Source organism: Anser brachyrhynchus, assembly GCF_964034855.1.
Source record: "Anser brachyrhynchus genome assembly, chromosome: 23".
In the NCBI taxonomy this organism is placed as follows: Eukaryota; Metazoa; Chordata; class Aves; order Anseriformes; family Anatidae; genus Anser; species Anser brachyrhynchus.
The window spans coordinates 4,791,652-4,813,602 of NC_137716.1; the positions used below are offsets into that span (position 1 = coordinate 4,791,652).

General features: G+C 46.1%; 1 protein-coding gene across 8 annotated transcripts in view; it reads left to right on the forward strand.

Annotated features, from left to right (window-relative positions):
* PTPRS (protein tyrosine phosphatase receptor type S) overlaps positions 1 to 21,951 on the forward strand; it is a 156,061-nt gene that overhangs the window by 85,120 nt on the left and 48,990 nt on the right. For all 8 annotated transcript variants that reach the window (XM_080566123.1, XM_080566126.1, XM_080566128.1 and 5 more), the window contains exon 6: positions 9,419 to 9,529. In XM_080566123.1, coding sequence (XP_080422249.1) covers positions 9,419 to 9,529 — 111 coding nt within the window. The remainder of the gene's footprint in view (positions 1 to 9,418; positions 9,530 to 21,951) is intronic.

Consider the following 21,951-nt stretch of genomic DNA (forward strand, 5'->3'; position numbering starts at 1 on the left):
CCTCCTAATGATGCTGTTCAAGCTCAGGGGGAATTGGGGACTGGATAGGAGCTGAGTGTTTCCTCCTCAGCCCAAGACCTGGGTAAGGAGGAAAAAGAACCTCTACAGCAGACAGCGTTGTAGGCCACACATACCTGGTGCAGGGTCCACAGCTGAGGCAGCCTCTTACCGTCGAAGTATGACCCTGTTGGTGTAAATTGAGCCTGTCGAGCTGGTGTCGAAGAGCAGCTCTTGCAGGATCTCTCTGGCATCAAGTCCCTGCAGTCATTGCTGGAGAGCAGTTGTGAGCATTCTTGAGTGACCCCTTGGTGCTCAGTGGCAGTGCCCATGGAGTGGATCTCCATGAGCAGATGTACCCCAGCTCCGTGGCTCTTGTCAGTTCTCTGTCTTTCCCCATCTGCTTGTCCATCTGTCTCTTTTGTTTGTTTTATGTTTGTTGCTTTTTGTGTGTGTCAATGTGGCATCTCTTAATATTCATCTTCCAGGAGCTGTTTGTGTACTTGTTAAATATCCTAGTTCACAGTGTGAATGTGTGTGTGCATGTGAGGAGGGCACAGGTGTATTTATTTTTGAATGCTACTGGTAAAACACTTTCATTTCTCAAATTAAAAAAAAAAAAGTATCTCTCTGAAAATATGCAAATATGAAACAAGCTGTGGAAGTTTTGCTTTTTGACAAAAACGAACCCAAGCCATAATCCTTTTCAAGTACTTCTTGGACTGACTGCTTTAACCCAGCCTAAAGAAAACGTGCCTATGTGGTTGGACCTAGCAAGTCCTAGCATCGCTTCCGCTACTCAGAACGTTCCTTTGGCCAAGAGAGAGAGAGCACTTGCACGGGTTTTTTTGATTGTTTTGTTGTTTTTTTTGGAGGCAAAGGAATGTCACTGTCGTAGGCAAAGGGAGAACAGAGGCTTCAGAGAAGCAACTGGTATTGCTCTGTTCGAGTTAGACATTTTGCAAGTCAGCCGGTCGAGTGGTAGCCAAATAGTTCTGCCCAGATCTCTGCTGGCTCCAAAGAAATCCAGTTCTGAGTAGGGTAGTGCTGGATCTGAACATCAGAGGACTTAACCGCCTGGTCTGTCTCTAGACCTGTTTAGCAAAGAATCTATATAAAGATTTTTAGTTCTGTGGGCCACCGGTGGTAAAGGCTCAGTTTATTTCCAGTTCAGCGTAGCTTTTATACACCTGCTTCTTTATTCAGTGAAGCAAACTTACAAGCAGATACTTAAGCTGCTTTGTTAGAATTAGAATGGATTGTTGAGTCCCACAAACACAGATGAGATTGACCTCCCTGTTTTATTGTAACAGCTGAGTCAAATGCAAATAAAAAAAATCACTCGGCATAAATAATGAGAGGTAAACTAGAATTATATCATGCTCTGTGACCGTGATCTGAAGTGTGAGTAATGCACAGGCAGATTATTTTTAATACATTTATCATCTTGCTAGAATGCCTTTATATTCCTTAACTGGATTTGATCTGATGTTTTCCTTAAAGCCACCTGAGTGCTGCATTTTTTTTCCAGTGAATTGGTTAGCCTCAGAGTGAACCCTTGACCTTTCTGATAAATCTGAATATACCTGCTGAGAATTAATCTTATTTACAGTTTCTCTGAATTAGTAAACTGGTGAAAGCCTGAAGCATCCCTGTTGTCCTTCGGGGCAAAAACCTGTTGCTTCTGTGAAAGGGAGTGCACAGACTCCTGGTCACGGCAGAGGGCTGAAATTCAGGACTTCTGATTTCTCCTCCTATCTCATCTACTTTTATGGCCTTTCAAAACCTGCGTGTTCTATGATGCAAAGGCCAATGAAAGTGGAAAACATTAACATTAAGGTCATCCATACTTCGTTAGCATTTTTGTCAGTGGAAAGCAGTTTTTTAAGACCGAGGGAAAGGAGATTGAAGTGTGTGTTTGTAACGCGGGTGTGACGTGCAAGGCGATGCCTGTGTGGTGACGCTGCTAATGTCAGAACTTAATGTAATGCATTTACCTTTACAGAAAGCAAACTTTGCTTCCAGAAGTGTAGTGCTAGCACACGTTAGGGTATTGGATGCTTCAGGACACTGCTAATGAGCTTCAGTGTCTTTCACATACAGGTCACCAGGATGACTCCAGCCCGGCTTCTTGGAGATTAACAATTAGAGCCGACTAACGGGTGGTTGACGAGCCCTGTGTGAATAGGAGTGCAGGGAGGAGGAGTGCCCCTGGTACTAAATCACAGCCTCGGCGCTTTGCGCTAGCAGACTTAGTGTAGAAACCAGCAACGGTGTCGGCTCTGAAGGCTTGGCTGCGCCGTGCTCCCTGACAGGGAGCGGTTCGGGGGCAGGCGACCGAGCAGCAGGACAGGACAGTCCCCCAGGTTCTGCCCTGGAGAGGAAGCCATCAGGACAGCATCCATGCTGCTTTATTACAGAGGCTGCTAAGAACCAGGGAGGGCGTTAATAACTGAACTTATATTGATGTATGAGTTAGTGGCAAACATGCAAATTAGCTCATTAAATGTACAAGTGAAATGTCACACACAGAGCTCCGCAAAATTGGGTGTCCATGTCCAGAGTTAGTTCTCATTTATATTAAAACAACTAAATGTTTCTCTGGCAATATAAATGGACCTCTGAGAGCATGGTCATTATATTTACATCATCCTGTGGACCCATTTGTGTCAAGGGTCTTCAGTATAACTGAGAAACAGGTGATGTCATTAACCATAGTGCCTTTTTTCTCTATCCACATTCCTTTTTCTCTCTGTCTCCAGATACTCTTTCCAAGCAGCTGGAAGCCTTTTAATATTTGAGGGTTTTGGCTGCACAAAAAGTTTAATTGTCAATCAAACAAGAATGAGAAAAAACTCTGTCTAGCCTCCCATTTTCCTTAGACTTACATGAACATCTCAACCTTAGAAACCCAGGTTATCTAAGAGTTTAAGTGGTCTCGATGGTGGACAACAAATGGATATTTCTGCTTAGCACTGACACAAGCAATCTCGGGATATTTTGAGTAGAAGCCAATGTCCTTTGCTCAGCCGTGCCACCTAGGGGGGAAATGGGAGACAGCCTGAAGCCGACTTCTTACATCATAGAAACACTAAAACCTTTTGTGTCTTGTGTGTTGTCTTCTGCTTTCTAAATAACTGGCTATAACAAACTTAATTTTTTCTTTTTTGTCTTTTTTCACTATTTTTTACACTCAGAGACCTTTGGTAAGTTTGTTCAATTAAAAAAAAAAGCTAAACAAAAAACCCCAAACCTGCTAATACCCAGATTTGTAACCCTTACCTTTAAACTAATTCCTTTGTAACAGCTTTTTGAGAGGCATGCTATGCATTTCTTCTACTAACTCTTTCAGTAGGGATCTTGTGCCCTCTTAATTAATTTCTGCAGGGGTATTGCAGGCTACAAAAAGAATAATAATCATCCTAATTAATATATCTGTATAAAGAGATAACAGCTAAATATGAACCTCCTAACATTGGATAGATTTTTTTTGTAACTTAGCAACAGTTGTCCTGGAATTCCCCAAATACACAATAGCTTGTACCCTGGAACTGTGATAATTGTGTTCACACCTGCAGGAGGTCCTGGAGTTTCACATCTAACGGGGTTATTGGCGTTTTCAGAAGGGAGAGGTGGGGGTGCAGCATCGTCAAATTGAAGCTGTTAATCACAGGTCATTGGCTATTGGAATGAGTTGAGCAAAGGAAAAGCCCCCCCTCCGCATCATCCCTGTCCCTCGAGAAGCCAGGAGCCTGTCTGCAGAGCTCACGTCACATTTCCTCCTCGTGCCAAGTCCCCTTTTGTTATTAAAGCTGTAGCAATTGCAGCTGTCAGCCAGGATCCGGCATTTTAAAATTGCAGAAGACCCTTGATGATTGCTTGCTTGTTTAGAATAGAAAGCTCTCTCCAGCCCTCAGGAGAGGAGCATAGCACACACATGTTCACACACGTGGCCTGACAGAAGGTGGGGATGTGTTTTCTGTCATTGCCATGGCAATGGTGACTTTCCTCCTCTCCCTGTTTTCGAGGCTTGGAGAATCCGTAGGCAGCTTGCTGGGTGGGAAGAGTCAGAGGAAGGGATGGTGGAAGAGCAGATCCCGTCCTCTCTGGCACTGGGGGACACCTGCATGGGGCGTTCTGCCTGGCACCATCCTGGCCCTTTCTAATCCAGAGGCAAGTGCTGTATGGGGTCCGGTGCCTTTTGCCTCTGCTGTTTAACACTGGGCCGGCCATCTGGGCTCGTGCAGCCCCAACATTTGCCCTAAACAAGCAGATTTCCTGTTTGTGGGCGGTTGTGGAAGGCAATATGAATAGTTTGCAAAACCAGCTTTCTACTTGGAAGGTCCAGCATTCATGTGAACTCTTCCTCTTTTAGTTTTCCTGCACACCCAGTGCTGTTACTCTGCCCTGGGCAGTGGTCAGCCTCCTGAATTTGCTCACGAGCTGTTAGAACAACAGCAGGCAAGCCAGCTCCTGAGCACAGATGCCTCCCTCAGTCCTAATCAAACCTCCGGGAGCTCTCAGAATTATTCAGAATATATTAATGTGTTTCTGATCCTCCTCTAGCACCAGCCTGCTCCCCCTAAATTGAATATGAAGCTGGTTAGATGTGAAACTCCAGCAGTGAAAATCTACCATCTGTGTCCCTGCCGCCATTCAGACTGCTGTTCTCGCCTTGCAAGTCACCAGATCTCATTTTGGTTCAAATTGTCACCTCTGTCCCAGGTGTGGGCCATCTTGTAAAAGACGTTTTGCTCCTCACCTCCGTGTCCCATACGCCAGGGTTAGAACTGGAAGCATCGAGGAGGCATTGCTTGGCTTACCCTGCTCTCCAAGAGCTGCTGACAGCCTATTTCCAGGGGCAACGCCGATGCTTAGAGGGAGCAGGGAATAAGTAACCTACAATCACATTAACACAAGGAGGCAACAGCTGCCATTGTATCCTCTGTAGCTCCAGTGTGTTTCTCCTGTATTATAGCGAGCCTTTGCAGGGATCGCCAGGCCTAGCCAAGGCCGTGAAGCCTTATAGCAGTGGGTGATGCTGGGGTCTCTTCCCCTCCTCTACCCTCTCCTCATTAGCCTTGTTCAAGATGTGTGCCACAGATGGCAGATTTTCGCTCCAGTTTTGAGACAGAAGGATGTATTGGAGGCTGTTTTTATTTCCACTGAGTTGATCTATAACCCTTTGCTGCTTTGTCTCTCTCTCGCTTTTTACAACCTTCCTGCCGTCTCCCGTGTGGAGATCTGCCCAAGTACACGCTCCCCTCACCTCTTTCTCTTTCAAACGCTGTCTTTCCAACCTTTGTCCTGATAGCTAACCAGCCTGCTTTATTAACCTTAGCTAGTTCCTAACCCTAACTAGACGCTAACTTTTTCTATCAAATAACCTAACCTCTTAACTAGAAGCTGAGTATAACTAGAATCTAATATCCTAACACTATAACGCCTCTCTTCCCTCCTCTCCTTTGAAAAATAGAGGTGTACTGTAATCAATACCTATGTATTTTTACCTTCTATCCTGAAAATGGAGGATTGAACCGCAGCACAAGGATGAGCAGGGCTGAAGGAGAAGGGAAGGGTTGTGGTGAAGGCAGAAGATGGACACAGGAGGCTTTGGCTCCTGTTCCTGCCTCTGCCACAGACTTCCCTCTGTGACCGTGGGCAAGTTGCTTCACCTCTGCCTTGGTTTTCCCACGTGCAAAGTGAGGGAAATAATACTGCTGTACCTCACTAGGGGAGAGGAGAGTGCGTAGGCTGACATTTGTCATGTAACGCACTGTACAAGCCTCGGCTGGGAGGTGCTGCAGAACGACGGCGCTGTTACCGTTACAGAGAAGCCCTTGCATTTCTCCCTAGTAAGAGGCAATATTTGGAATTGCGGAATCTGCCCTGTTCTCAGGATTGGGGTAAAAAAAAAAAAAAACAACCAATCAACCCCCCTTTTTTAATTAGCTGTGTGACAAGTGTGAATGCCGCTGTGAGCAAAAGGACCTGCCGGGTTTTCAAAGGAAGATGGTTTCAGCCTCGAGAGGTCAAACGGGGGGACAGTGATTTTACCACTGACTGGGGTCACCAGCCACAATGTCACCTCCTCTCATCTGTGAGACCTGCCAGGGCAGAAAACTCATGTCAGGCATTAAAGACAACTGGAGGGGGTTTGAATAAAAATCACCCAAGGGATGCAGTCAACAGGCAAGCATAGCAGGACTCTTCTCTCGCAAAAAAAAAACCAACCCCTCTCCTGCACTGGCATTAGGGAGGCTTCTAGAGCAGTAGCACGAGGTACCCCTTTCACAACCTTATTTAATGCAGAGCATCTGGCTTCAATCTCTGCTGTGCAGAGCCGCTAAAGGATAACTGAAGGTCCTGCTAAGGACATGCATTGAATTCCTCCCACATCTGTGCCAAAAGCTTAAGCTTGGAACTGGGAATTCACTGGCAGAGCTGGGATCAGACCTGCAACTCTAAATGTGATGCAAGGTACCTGGATGTCCTTTCCCTGTCTTGGCTAACATCATCATAATGCCGACCCTTTCCCCCCAGGGTGATGAAGACAAGTGCAGGTTCATCATAAAGCAAACAGTAATGTTAGCTGAGAGCTTGAAGGTGTTCTTTCCATTCTTAACAACAAAATGGAGCCAGTCGGAAGAGTTTTCAAGCCAAGTGCCAAGGAGGTTCTGTAAAGAGCCAGCAGAATTGGACTGCTTTTTAAAGGGCATCCCCACCTTAAGTACCCCGAACCCTCTTCAGTCTGTCCCTGCAATTCACGATGAGACAGTACAGGAAGTTTCCTACTGGGAACTGTCTTCCTTGACTCAGGTCCTTTTCCCACAGGCAATCCAGGTGTTTGGGGTTTTACAGTCTTTTCACTTCTTTTCTTTGTTTTCTTTGCAGAAGGTACACCGATCCGAGGTAAGACACCCCCAGCTCGCTCACTCACCCACTCTCCAAACACTTCTCTCCACTCAGTTCCTGTTTCATTGACCTGTGCTCAATCCAGATTCTTGTTGTTGTTATGTTCTCTTGTCCTGCTTCACCTCTGGATATTTATTTCTCTTTTTATACCTGTCTTTATTTTATATATGGTTATAATGTCTGTTTCTGTTTGCTGGGTGCACTTGGTAATATTGATACTGTTATTCTAATGACATCTCAGGCTGTGCTGCCTCAGATTTATGGCAGTTTTAAGAGCTAATCTCTCCAGGACTGCAAAGGACTGAAGTTTATCTTGGGCATTAAATGCTATCAAAGCTTGGTAAATACTTAGGGCCTTCTTTTGATTGGTGCAAAGCGCTCCTGAGCCATTGATTGTGGTGAAACTTTTCCAGTCCTTTGCTCAGGCAGATCTTCAGCACTCCCTATCTCTGTGTAGTCGTGTGTTTGGCTTCAGAGCCATCTTCCCCTTTCCACTCTCTTACTTGTAGGTTTTTCTGGGAAAGATACCCATGGTAAGTAGTTTCTGCACTGTCTCTTTAACGGAGCCAAAAAGATGTTAGACCTCAAGCTGTCATTGAAATTCAGCAAGAATTGGGTGCGTGCACCTTGGAAAACCCTGCTTTGGCTTTATCTACCCTGGCACATTTCCAAGTCCATAATTCTCTGTTGGTAAAAGCAGTAGGAGGTGCTGTAGGTGAGGTATTTATTTTTTCACACATCATCTCTATTGGCTCCTGGCAAGTGCTGAAAACTCACTGGACTCTCTACAGTATAATTTCCACCATTGCATTCACCAGCAAAGCCGCAGTGGTCAAGACGAAAGGGGTGAGTCCTCATTCCTCTGGTGTAGCTGCTTGCCCGCACTTCGTGTCCTGTTCCTGCTCTGGAGTGTGGCTTGGTCTCCCCTTGCGTACACTCAGACGAGCAATGCTCATGAGTGATGCAGAAGATTTGTCTGGAACCAGTCGAAGCAACTCACAGATTTGTCCAAATAAAAGAAATTTATAGAAGAAGTCCCTGTCCAGCTGTCCACCCAAGTGGAGCTTTCAGATGACAGAGCATGCTCGAGCTTTAATTCAGTATGAAATATGCTCAGCTGATGTCTCAATGTGAAGCCTCACACCATTTGGTTTCCAGCTCCTTTTGTTATACTGAAATACCCAGAGATTCTTTTGAAATTAATTTTTGTTTGCTTCAGTGTTTTTTTTCTGGGGGGGTTGTTTTTTGTTTTAATTCTATCTGCCCTGCCTTTGGGAGCTACCAGACACAGTGGATCCTGGTGGGAGTTGCACTTTCACACCCCATCCCTGTCATAAATACTTTCACAGCCTCACGTCTTCCCACGCAACATCCTTTTTCACCCATGCACACACAGAGGAACACGAGCTCCTTGTCCTCCTCGTGCGAACACATTGGTTTTCCTTCCTGAAGAGGCTGTATCTGTAACCAACAATGATATCATTTGAACTTTTCTCGCTTAAGATTTTATCAATAATATTACACTGAACTGGAATTGTTTGGTTTTTATATTTAGGGATTTTTTTTTCCAGGGATAGCAGTTAAAAGTCTTAGCACATGCGAGGTCTGTCCATATCTGTAGTATAATCATGTACTCATAATACTCATAATGCATAAAGCATTTGATAGCCTGTTGAATTATTTATGTAGTATGTATTTTAACTCAAGTTTTGCAGGAGCGAAGCCTTTTGAGGTAAACGAGACAATTTTCTTCCATGTACTTACATGCAGCATATCTGCATGTCTGCTTACAGGGGTGTTTAGTATGGCTCTGAATACATTCTTGTGAACTCCAATAAGGTACGGGTTTAAGAAAAAGCTTCGTCCTTTTGGCCCAGTTTGTGTAAACCGCACATGCAATTCAGGAAATCCAGTGCAGTATTTACAGTTTTTTTTCTCTTGGAAATATTCACTAGCAGTAACGTGATTTTCACTTTATTATCTCCTGTGGGATTCCTCAGAATCAGGTATTTAGGTACAAAACAAAGCCAGCATTGGTAAGAATTCTTCAGGGTTCCTGGGCAGTGGGTGACAAATCCTTTCACCTTTATGGTCACTGCTTCAGATCGAGTAATGGGAAGCTGACTGCCCTCTGACAGATTTCTGGGGATCACAGTAATACGGATTATTGAAGTTGATTTCAGGAGTTCTGGTGCAGGACATCTGCATTGCAGAAGTCACAAAAGTTGGTAATTCTGCTCATTATTTCAGTACAGAGAGAGGCACTTAGTATAGAGGCGGGGACTGGATTTTCTCTTCCTGGTGGCTCTGTGTCCAGCCGTAACACTAATAGCTGATGTTGGCAGGGCTCCTTAGTTCCAGATCCCCAAGGCCAAGACCCCCAGGCAGCGTTCCAGTAGGTATCCACCCGAGGGAAGGAGAAAGCAAGACGTTGACACTACTGCTCCCTCCTAAAACAAAACAAAGTGGTGATGATTGTGTTTGCTGCGGTCTTCTCTCCTCGCAGGTGGCCTGCAGATTGAAAGCAGCGAGGAGACGGACCAGGGGAAGTACGAATGCGTCGCCAGCAACAGCGCCGGAGTGCGCTACTCCTCACCTGCTAATCTTTACGTGAGAGGTAGGGAGCGCATCGGCTCACAACACTGGCAAATATCTCCCTCCCCGTGGCCTTCCTTTGTTCCCAGCTCTTTGATTCGAGCCCGTCCCTGAGCGCAGGGGAAGCACCGGTGGTTCTTGGTTGGATCCTTACGGTGCACTACTGAGCTTGCAGGGGGATCCTGGCGCACCCTGACTTCTCACCATTGCACGCCAGAGCTGCAGGGCAGCAGTACAAGGCTGTGTCACCCTCAGTGAAGTCAAGCGTGACCCAAAACAGTGTGCCCGAGTATCTGCTGCCATCAGTCTGCAGGGCCCAGAGAAGAATGAACAGCTTTGGCTGCCGAGAGGCCGTAGTCCCCTTTCTCACAAAGGATCCCCGCTCTCTGGAAGTGGGAAGGTTCCAGTTCTGCTGGTGTGGGTGTGAGAGGAGGGGAGGACCCTCTCAGCCCCCTCCACAGAACTGTTTCTCCCCTGGATCTTCCCAGATCACAACAGGAGGGTGCATTCTCACTTCTTGCTCGTGTCCCAGCTGGTTTTCCCTTTGCCAGCAGTAATTTGTCGCTGGTTCCTCGGGCATGAACACTGGCCATGGGCAGAGACTCTCAGAAAGCTGGAGATGGCCAGCAGACATCTCTGCCGTCAGTGACAGATTCCTTTGCCCTTTTAGCACCGGGAACAGATGACAGGGGGATTGGCTTCTGCTAATGCCCCCTTGATGTTCTCACACCCAGCAGGCAATTGCCTTTCTGCTTTCTTTGTTCTCTTATTTTAATCTCTCTGACCTGTAACATTTTGTGTGTAGCTTTGGTTTAATATCTTTCCACAGCAAAACCCTTTTGGTAATGAGAGAGCAGGGCTGGTCCTTCTCGCTTTTTTTAAAAAAAAAAAAAAAGAAAAATACCATTGGGAGGAAAAAAGAAAAGTTACATCCCAGTAAACTGTTCCCATTTCCATCCCATCGACAGAGGAAGCGCCTCCCACCTACACTCACGTTAACTCTGCAGTCAATGCAGAGCCATGCTCCTGTGTGCACTCCTTTCTCTCTCTCTTTCTCTCTCTCTCGTGTCTCACGCTCACTAAATCACATGCACATGGAGAGAAGGCTTTTAATAATTTAATGTTTCCAAGCTAAATTTTTAAATAGCCTTTTGTGGCCAGCTGGAAAATTGCGTTTGAAATTTGCCCTGTCGCTTGGACCCTGAAATTCTTCTTTTGGGAAAGTAAATCTGGATCTGATACTAATTCAGGGCTAAATCCTTCGCAGACAGTTTAGCTGGAATGTTTTGAGATTTAAAAAAAAAAAAAAGAAACAGGAAAAAACGTGGGGATTTTTCATTATTCTTTTATTTACAAATCTCCTCTACCTTTCTGGCCACTCGGAAACTACCCTGGAGACAAAGGTTGTAGCCCTCGAGTTGTCTCCCCACCTGGCTAAGGGCCGGCTCCAGGTGGATAGATAGCCAGCCCTCCTTCTGTCGGAGCTAGCCCTGCGTGCCCGAGGCCGGGCTACCAAACAAAGCCAGCAGTTGCCGGCCCAGAGAGTGCAGAAAACGCCGTGTAAGCAAGCTCGGCCTGTGGTTTGGGTGTTTTTCATGCTGTTTAATTCCTTGTTTCTTGTGTGTTAATATCGTGGAAAGGTAACAAAGTTCTGAAATGGATCTGCTTTGGTGGGAGGGGAAGTTCATGCACATTTTTCTTCCCGTTTTTTGTTTTAAAAGAGTCGTGAACACTCCCGTGTTTCCAATTGACTTGTTTCTCCCATAACATGCTTGTCTCTATAGAGCACCTGGGATAGGAGTTGTAAGTTTTAACATTGCAAGGAAATGTTTTGGTTTTGGTTTTTTCTTTTCTTCTTCTAATTATTTCTTTTTCCTTATTCAGTCCCGTTGTGGAGCTAGTGCAAGCAGAGCCGGGCGCGGGGCTGGGGGGAGCCGGGCTGGGGGAGCGGATTTCCACGTGGGGCTCACCTCGGTGCCAGGTCCCTGCCTGGCACGGCCTCCGCTCCCCCTTCTTTAAAGAGCAGATGCACGTAAAGAAGTGAGAACTCCTTTCTGGAGTTGGCATCCCCGTCGGGTGCTAATTCCGACTTAGGATTGCTCACGGTCTGACCTCTTTACAGAGCTTGGTTGTTCTTAAAAGGGACCTAGCTGGATGGGAGGGGGAAAGCTAGGAAGGCAGGAAGGAGGGTCGTTACTATCTTCATTTTTTTTCCTTTCTTTTTATTTTGGTTAAGAGAAAAAAAAAACAATCAATTTGCAGCTGACAGCCTTGAGAAGGCCTTTTTTTACTCTCTCTGTGTTTCCCCTATTTTTCTCTTCTCCTCATGTCATTGTGTTCCGCATCAAACCCCCTTAACATCCCTCAGAGCTACGAGAAGGTTGGTGTGGTTTTTTTCTTTTTTACTTTCTTTACCCACATTTTTACATTCTTAAGAGAAAAAAATATATATATTTATAAAAAAATAAAAAAATAAAAAAAAAAAAGAGAAAAAGCAAGAAATCTTTAAGATGAGCGAGACCCGCCCGTTCCCGGGTCTCGCAGAGATGAGTTGAGTTGCATTGTGGGCCTCTCTATGCATCCTTTGGTAATGTTGCTGAGTTCTTGCACTTTTTTGTCGTCATGGTTACCTTGCCGTTTGGACATTGGGCCTGATGCATGATAGGAGAATGTAACAATCTTCTTTGCATGCCACTTTTTAAATTAATTACGACTTATTTTTTCTGTATATAAATATGTATAGTTTTTTTTTGGTTTGTTTTTCTTCTTTTTTTGACAATTCTGGTTTATTTGAAGTGGATTTACTCTTACTTTCTGAATTTTTTGTTCTGTTGGGTTTTTTGCTTTCTCTTGATTTCCTGTTTCAGTTTCGATTGGTTATGCTGTGCTGTAGTTTATTCCAAACGCATTGTGAGAAGCCAGTGTTCCTGCCCACCCGGTGGTAACTGAACTCCTCAATCCCTCCAGGAGGAAAGGAGTCACACAGCTCTAACGCCTGTCCATGGAAGCCCTGCTATTTGGGACAAGCCTTTGTTTTGAGGGGAGGGAGGGATCTGGGAAGTGGAAAAGATGGTAAGAAGCCAGGGTTTCAGTTCAAGAATCAGAGCAGACCCTGGGTCACCTCATTACTTGCCAATTTCTTGGAGGTGTGGCTGCTTTTCCACATCCTGCACACAGAGAAAAACCCTGAGCCCTGCTTCGAAGAGCTTCCCAAGCCATCCAGAACTGGTAACTGCCCCTTTCCCAACGCTGATACCCAAGACACTGTGTATGGGAGCTAATCTGCTTTCGGACCAGGATGTGGAAGGACAGAAAGCTTCCTCCCGTGTTACTGAAGCACACGCAGTTGTCTTTCCTTTAGAGCAGCGAGCCCCACCGTCGGGCTGTGCCCTGTCTCATCAGCAGACCTCGGCACAGCCCCTTGCAGGAGGTGATGCCTCGTCCTTGCGGCGTCAGAACCGAAGGGCAGCCGGCCAGCTGCCTCCTGCAGAAGGGTAGCTGGATTTCATGGCTCTGCCTCTCCCCATTTACCCTCTTTATTCCCTGTCATTTAACCATTATTGCCTGCCTTACGGGCACCTTGAAAACCAGCCTGCGTGATTATCTCAGAAATACCAGCTCCAGATAAGGTAGAGCCCTCCTTTTGAAAGGAATGTGAAAAAAGAAATGCAGCAGTGGTAGACACGAAAGAGGCTGCTGGGACACATCTGGCAGCTGCATCCTTATTGTAAACAGCAATAAGAAATCTGACAAGTTACATTCTAGCTGAAAATGCCTCTTTTCCCTCTTCTCATCTCCCTGTTTATCCCCATTAAGCTTCTGTTGCCTCCCATGTGTGCATCCTGAGTGGGCGAGCCACATGGGATAGTAAACAGGTGGGTTTTTTGCAGTGTGTTAGTTCTACCATTGGTGCTTGGTGCTTTTGCCCTGTGCAGAATTGAATGCCCTTCCTTTCCCTGTTTATGCGTTTCCCTCTGCCCATCAGTCCTCACTACTCAATAATCTACCAAAGGAGTGGCTTTCCTAGTGTACAGGTATTAAAGCTGTGTGATTTTTGAGAAATCCAGTGCAGTATTGACACAGTATCTGTCTCTCTCTTTCTCTGTCTCTCTCTTTCTTTCTGTCTGTCTTTCTCTTTTTCTTAAAATACTGAGATTTCAGTGCTCGGACCCTCAGTACTGGTATTCCCCCCCCCCTCCTTCAAGTCTCTCCCCCTCTCCCCTTAGATACAAGGGTACCACTCCGAAATGCTGCACTGTTGATAATGTCTTTCTAAAGCGGCCAGCTGTGGCTCTACTAACTTTGACTAACGCCAACAATAGCCAAAGGACATCCCCCAATCCCGGTGTTCTATTTAAAGAAAAAAGAATAAAGACTTGTTCTATTTAAAAAGAGCAAGAGAGAAGGAATAGTATTTGAAATGAGGTGTTCCCATCCCACCTCCCTCCTGCCTAGGACTAAAAGGTGATAATCACCACTAATCAGAGGATTTTCCTTCATGAATAGGAGTTTGAGTTTCAGGATTTAGGTGCAATTAAAAAGGGATTTACACACCATTTATTTTTGTATTTGTTTATTTTATCTTTTATAAAATACCTCTAACATGCCCAAACTGCGCTGCTGCTGCTAGAATCACTTGTGGTCTGAGAAGGTCTTAAGATTAAATTCTTCCTTAAGAGCCAATAAAAGCTATAATAATATCAACAACAATAAACTAAAGCTAAATTGGATGTAGGCACCATAGGCTGGAACGGCACCAGGAAGGGAAACACAGACTTGAAACCTGTCTAGGAGAGGTTACCTGGTTTGCTAGAAGTTACAGGCATGGCCTTGCAATAATTGGCGCAGGGTTTGCATTGCATGTTATTACAGATCAGATCATGTCACAGTCCAAAATAGCAGAGAGTCCACCATCAGGGAATTTCCAAGGTCAAAATGCAGAAGCATCTTCGTGGAGACCCGAAAAGCAGATCAGGAGGTGAGAGGAATCCTGCCACCGGCCCGGGCTGTATAGAAGTTTCTGACCTAAGTCAATTGTCCGAATTTCACTTGCAGTCAGTGTAAGGAAGCACGCAGCTCTGTCGGGCAAATCAGCACATCTTAAGACGGAGATGCTGATTTTGTGGGAGCTGTACAGCTCATCTGGCTTGCAAAAATAGATGCGTCTCTGTATCCCTAGGGACACAAATACCATCAAAGTTCTTGCCCTTTAGTGATTGCAGGAAAGGACTGCTTTGAAGTCCTGGGTAGCAAGAGGTGTCTTCCTCACTGATGGTGTTCGAGAGCTTTATGCCTCTGCGTGCACAGTGCTAGGCACCAGCTTCATACAGGGGAGGCTGGTTTCAGAGCCTGGCAGTTCTTACGGCTAATCAGAAAGCAAACGGCTGGGTACAGCATCCATGCAGAGAGCTACATGGCCTTCCTTCAGCTAGGGCACAAGGGAAACCTTCCCGGCCTTTTAACAGGCTTTGAGTCTTGCCCAGAAGGGCTGAGATGCTCACTCCGCTTTGGCACATAAAACCAGGTACGATCATTCATAACCTGCCTGTTTTTTTACAGGCATCAGTGAGTCAACGCGCACGGCGTCCAGGCTTTGCCCCAGAGAGGGTGGATGGCTGCCTGGCCAAAATCTGTGGCCGCAGCTGTTCTGCTCCCTTGAAATGGAGCAATTTGTAGCTCTCCTCTTAATTTTCAAAGCTTTAAACTCTTACCTCTGTTGCTCTATTTCGATCCAAATAGCCAGCTGCTTGGCTCAAGATAGAGCGCTGTGCAAAGACTGAGTGTCTCCGCACGCTCTTCCAGATTACAAATGGAAAGGAAGAAGGAACAATGCACCGTAGGGCTGTGTGGGCTGTGCTTTAGCAACCTGTGCAGAGCCGCTGCTGTTGGTACAGGACAAATTGTCTTGGTTGAATTTACCAGAATTAAAAATTTTACCCTATTTCACGCAGCGGTGCCCTGTCAGGAGTTACAAAAGGCAGCAGTTGCGGTGCTGTAGGGATAATCCTTCTTCCCTCTGCTCGAGATTCTTGTTGCCGTGCTCTTTTCAAGCACAGAGGGTTTTAAATGGTTCGACAGGCATTTAAAACAGCACAGTGCACTCCCTGTGCCTGCTTAGGCCTTGCCTCTTCTGCTGCTGGAGTCAAGTACAGTGCTTATTCACCCCAAATCAGGTTCTGCAGCCCCCTTCCTGCTGAGAACATTGCAAATATTTTTTCAAGGCTGTCTGGAAAACCTCAACTCATTGAGAGCCTGAAGATGAAAACAGGCCAGGGATAAACACATAATAGCAAAACTAGTTCCGATCAATTAAAATAAAAACCATAGAAAATGCAGAAATTGCATGCCTAGGACCTCAGGAAATACAGCTTCAAAATATATTAAAATGTGACTAATTTAACGAGTAATTTAGCCCTTAGCCTGCTCCTGGGTTAAGTTTGGCTCCTGCGTAATTTGACCATTAAATGAGAGCCGCTGGTTCCCCAGCCGGTCCCTCCGTAGACAAGTGGAACGGTTGCTAAGCTGTTTAACTTCCAATGCCTTTTACAGGTTAGAAGGAAATAATTCCAATTGCGCTATAGATTTAACAAATGGCCACGAGGTCAAAGCAATCCTTGATATTTTAAACCGTAGGAGTTTTAATACCTTTTTAGACTTGCATTGATAAAGTCTTTAATGGAAGAGGAGGGAGGCAGAGCCGCCGCTAGTTCGTACAGCTGCCCCTGTAATGCCGTTTTCCAGGCACTGGAGTTTCGGGAGGGCGAGCTCTGGGACAGTCCTTGTTGCATTAGCACTTCCATGGGTGGGGGAGCGCCCTGTCTGTGTTTGGGGTGTCCTCAGCTCTGAAATTCTAGTTCAAAAACCAAAGCAAACAAACCAATTTGCTGTGTTTCTGCAGAAGGATTTCTCAAGGGTATCAGAAAATGGAAATGGATACAAAAAGCCACCCCCCAAAAAGAAAAATCAAAACTGTATATCTATGTATATCTATGTATATCTCTATAGAGGGCACTTTGCAGGAACACTGTGCTGTACTGATCTCGAAATCTCTGCCTGCCTGTGTCTCTTACACCTTTTGCATCGCTGTTCTCTTTGTTTTAGGGGAAAAAATTAGATTACACCTTGTCAAATTAAAATAACAAAAATGAAAGAGCAAAGCCTGCGTTTAATTTTACAGATCTTCTTGAGAAACAATTGGGTTCCAATTATTTTATATTCAATCCTGTAAAAAGCAAGAGAAAAAGAAAAAAAAAAAAAGAATTACAAAAGACCAGAGATGTTCAGCCAGCCTGTCACCCAACTAATGTGTTTTTTTAAGAGGAAAAGTGACAATGATTGGGAAGGTAATGGATTTCCTTAGACCAAAACCAAGCCTTGGTCTCATTCTTTATTTATCCAACTATTTACTTATTTATTTTTATTTACCATGAAGGAAATTAGGAAGGAGATGGGCATGAGGAGGGAAGTATCTCGTCCTCTGGAGGGACGGAGGTCGGAAATCCAGAGCCGAGCAGCGTCTCGCCGCAGTGGAATCAACTTGGAATTGGAATGGGAGAGGGAGAAGGCAGAGGCGGCTGCACGGACAGCCCAGGGGCAGGGACGGACCACCTTTTGGGAGGGGAGGACAGGTGTAATCTAAGCTTCACTAATAACGTAGAGGCTGCACATTATTTTGGCACCCTTTCCCCTACCCCTCCTCATTTTGGAGCAAGACGGAATGACTCCTGTCTCACCAAAATGGCCAATAATGTCCGCCTTCTCACCTCATTTGGAGCAGCAGCTTGCTGAGTGTCAAAATGTTTAATACCATTTGGTTTTGTTTGGTGCTTTCAACCAGTCACTTCACTTTCTTTTTCTTTGTTTTTTTCCTTTTCCAATTAATTTATTCTTTAAGATATGAAGTACGTTTCTCTTTTGGTTGGTTTTTAATGTGAATCGGGGTTTGAAGTGATGGGTTCTTGTCTAGGACATTCTCCTTTCCCCACTTTTCCTCCAATGTTTTTCTCCCTGAGCTAATCTGGAAAGGGCTTAAAAAGTGGAACCGGTAGGTTTCCCCAGCACGAGCTGGTCGGTTGGTCCTCAGATTTCTTTCGCTAGCAGCATCCTGGGAACACATTTTAAGGATGGATTCTGGTGTTGCAAAAGTCAACCCTGGATCTCCCAGTGTCTCTTCCGATCAGGTCTGTAAATCCGTCCCTTGCCAAATGTCTCTCACCTTGTGGACCCCAGCTGTCTTTATAACCGAGTGGTGTGGGGGGGGACCTTAGTGATGTTGATTTCCTTTTCGTTGGAAAGAATAATGCACCAAAAATGCCACTCACAGAACACAAGCTGGGGTAACCTCTGCAGCCATGAGCAGCAACAAAACCAATTGGCTTTGCGAGTGAAAAGTTCTGGATCTGTTCAGTTTCTCATGTAAGTTAAGTTAAGCAGAATTTGGGGTGCAGCTTTGCTTCTGTGAAATACTTACCAACAATATAAATATAAGTAATACTTATCCAACAATATAAAACAAAAAACTAACTGGACTTAAGAAATCTTTCCGTGCCTCGGAAATGGCTTCTCTGCGCTGCAGTAATTTGACTTGCATCACAAATGTCCTGCTCCAGTCCTAAAGCCTGCTTCTGTCAGTAATGAGCTGTATCCTTGTTTGAAAAAAGCTCCTGAGAGTTTTTTGGCCATTGAAAACGTGTCTTTGTGTGTGCCTGCTTGTGTGTGTTTATCAGGAGATGTTGCACATGCACATGGAGCATGCACGTCTGTATGCATGCAAGGTTGGCTTTGGAAAACAGTTGGGACAAAGCTGTCATGGAAACCAAACATCCCTGAAGCTCAGGGCTAAGGTGCTCCTTGAAACCAGTGGCAGCTGGAGGCCTTGGCCTGACTGCACCCTCAGCATCTGAAGGGAGAGAAGAGAAGCACATGGAGATGTCGGTGACTTGCAGCCTTTGCATTGTGTTGTCACTGGAGGTGTTTTTAACCTGAATTCTGCACAATGGCAGACTGCCTTAAGAAACACGAGGAATCTGCCTTGTAGCTCCTGTAGGGTGGTAAAGGAGTATTAGTAAAAAAAAAAAAAAAAAAAGGCTAAATTTCTGGAAGAGGAAAGATCTGCCCTGCTCTAGAAATGGGGTGTTCCTGCCTGAGAGAGAGCTCAGTGCTAGGAAAGAAGAGATCAGACAAGCAAGAAATTGCTAAGAGCATCAGAGAAGTGGTCTGTAAAGTGGAGCCCTGGCTGCCCCACCACAACTTCCCCTTTCCAGAGAGGGCAGTTCTTCCCCTTACCTCCCCAGTCTCTTGAATTTGTTGGATGGCAAAACAAAAGGATTCACTTCTCTGCATTTTTAGATGGAAAAAATTCACTTTTTCAGCTGCTGTGCTTGAAACGCAGCTGGAGCCAGAGCTGAAATTGTTCTTGATTCAATCTCTAGCTGCTCTTCGAGCTTGCTTCCCACCACTGCTCTCTTCCTAGGCTCTGACCTAAATGCTGACCCAGAGATTCTCAGCTTGAGAAATCTCATGTCAACAGTCAAATCAGAGTGGTATGGCAATTAAAATAAACAGCGACATGGTTCCTGGTATCCAGAGACGAGCCCTACAAGTATTTCCTGTTACAGAAACTGCTGTTGTCGCAGCCCTGAGCCCTGGCAGGGATGTATCGAGGGACTCGCTGAGATCTCCAACCTCAGCTAGCGTTGGAGTTATTTTCACCTCCTGGACCAGCGTGTGGATGTCTGTGTATCTGTACACACAGCAGTGTGTAGCTTTTTTTGAACCAGGATGCACGACAGAAATGCTGCCGCCCCTTTTGTCCTCGCATCAGCCCGCCACTTCCCCTGCCCCAAATCCTCCCCTTTTCACAGAAACACGCCGTGTCTTCAGCTGGCACCCAGATGTGCCGGTTGCTCCCCGTTAGTTGTGAAAACTGCAATTAAACCAGCAGAGCAATTACCGTGCCCTAAAATCCCACAGAGCTGACCTAAAACCCTAAGCCCTGGGTGCAGCGAGGTCGGCGGGGGGAGAACTGCTTCCCTGCTTCCCTCTGGACGTGGGCATGCAGAGGAGGCCGGCTCGTTGCTGGGCTCCGTGGTCCTGAGCTTGTGTTTTGTGAGTGGCTCTTCCCCGTCCCTGCCACAAACACGCAGACGGCAGCAGGCTGTTCCCTTCAGGCTCCGATTCTCAGCACTCCGCCATCCATCGAATGATGCTTTTCAGTTATTAAATTCTGGTTTGTTCTTCCTTTTTTTTTTTTTTTTTTTTTCCTTTTTCCCTTTTAGTTTGGTTTCATTTCTTTGCGATTAGCCTCGGTTTGAATTAATTGTCTTGTTCTGTTTCCATGACAACTCGGTGTTTGCATCCCACCTGCCGTTGTTTGTTGCTGTCGATGCTGTTTGCTGACCGGATCTTGTCCGGCCTACGTCTCCCCATTTCTCCTCACCTCTTCCCACCCTGCCTCTCCTCTCCAGAAGGTTACACTCAGAAGAGCCATCCCCACCCAGATCTGTCTGCATGGTGACCCCACTTGTTTCTTTTCGAGTTCTCTCCATCTTGTCTCAGACTGTGACCGGGGTGGTCTTCGCGTGGCTCCATTTTCTGAAACCTCCCGCAGCAGACAGTGGAAGGAAAGACGGGGTAGGCCCCAGGGCCGTGCCCTCGTGTCCAGGGCTCCCGATCTTCAAAGGGGTATGACAGGAGGGAGCAAGAAGCACGTTGCCTGCCCTCGTGAGCCAGTGCTGGTGCCAGAGGTTGTGCAAACACCACAGTACTCCCCTCACACCTTTCTCTAAGCAGAAAGTCAGCTTCTAGTCACAGCGTCCACGCGAGTTTGTGGTCTGGCCCTCCACACCCCAGGCCCTTCCCCACTGCACCACGGGTGAGGACGTGCTGTCAGTTCCCTTCACAAAGCTGTGCACGTGGGATGTCTCCTCTGACATCTCTGAGCTCCCAAGGCCCCAAAGCTGGAAGTCCTCTCTTCCTTCCCTGTAACTGTGCAGAGAAGGATCCTGTAGCATGCTGGTAAGAGAACACCTTTCTGTGAAGATATCTCCCTGTCAGTTTGTGGGAGGAAGCAGAGGCCATATTTGGCTTTTGTTTAACAAAACGCCACTAAATGGAAAACAGCCACTATCTCTCCTGGCAGCGCACTCCCCATCTGAAAAGATCCATAATGTTGAGCGGCAGCCAGGGGAATGGGCTGGAAGATAAATACCAGAAAAAAACGAGGACATCAATTCCAAGGGACATCTGAAGGCACTAGGACTTGGGAAAAGAGATTGCAGGCTTAGCTCTGGTGTCTTTTGCATTGCTATTGCATGGATGTGACCGTTGGTGGTTTTAGAGAGGTTGTTCAGAGGGGTTACCTGGGAAGAGGACACCAGGGACAAATATTTCTCAGGCCCCCATCACCCCTACCTCTCCCGTCCCCTTGCTCACCCTTCCCGAGGGGTGTTTATCGCATGGCTCTCACAAGCTGGGAGGATTCCCACCCTCCTTTTTTCCTTGGGCTGCTGCTGTGCCTGCAGCTTACTGGGGTCTGAATCCTTTTGTCCCTGCTTACAGGATGGGACCTTGCCTTCAGCTTCCTCCCTAGGGCCTCTCTCAGGCACTTTATTTTCTCCTTTGTCCGTCCTCCTGCTTTCACCCCTGAGGAAGAGCATCCACCTCGGCCAGCTCAGTTAGTTCAGAAAATGGAGCCAAGGAAACCACCCCCTTCCCTTTGCGTCCATGTTCTTATCGTGTAAGGTCTGGAAGCTGCATCCACCTCTCTGCTAAGGAGATGCACAGAACATGTCACTGTTTTCTCAACGTTAAAGTTTCATTACCTTGTTTTTCTTATTAATTCTATTCTATTTATTATTCCGCCAGGGCTGAGATGTGACAATGTGAGCCACCACATTGGGTCACATCAGCTAGAAAAAGTATGCAGCATTAAAGTGGGTTTCCCCCTCCCCTCCCTCTCTTTCTCTCTCTTCTTTCTCCCTTCCCCTCCTTGTTCTCCTTCTCCTCGTCTTCCTTTCTTTCTCTGTTGCTCTCTCTCTATTCAGTTTCCATGTGGGCATTTGCTAGCCGCCCATAAATTATATTTCTCTGCATTCTCCTCTCTCTCTCTTTCTCTTTCTATCTTTTTCTCTGTCTCTTTTTTACCTATTTTGCATGATGTTTGTGACTCTGAGAGCTGCATCTATCAATGGAACCGTGTCAGATCTTAAAGAGGCTTCGTTAGGGTTTCTATACCCGAAAACCACAAAAATTTCATTAGAGTTTCTCATCTTTTCCACACTCTGTCTCGCTCCAGGGGGACTGCATCCCCTTGGACGGTTCTCACACGCAGACACCAACTAAATTCTGTCCCGCTCCGGGGACTCCCTCTCCCCCTTTTTTTTTATTTTTTGCCTCTCTGCTTTTCAAGTGGTGTCTCTCCGGCATCTGGGGATGTGATACTTC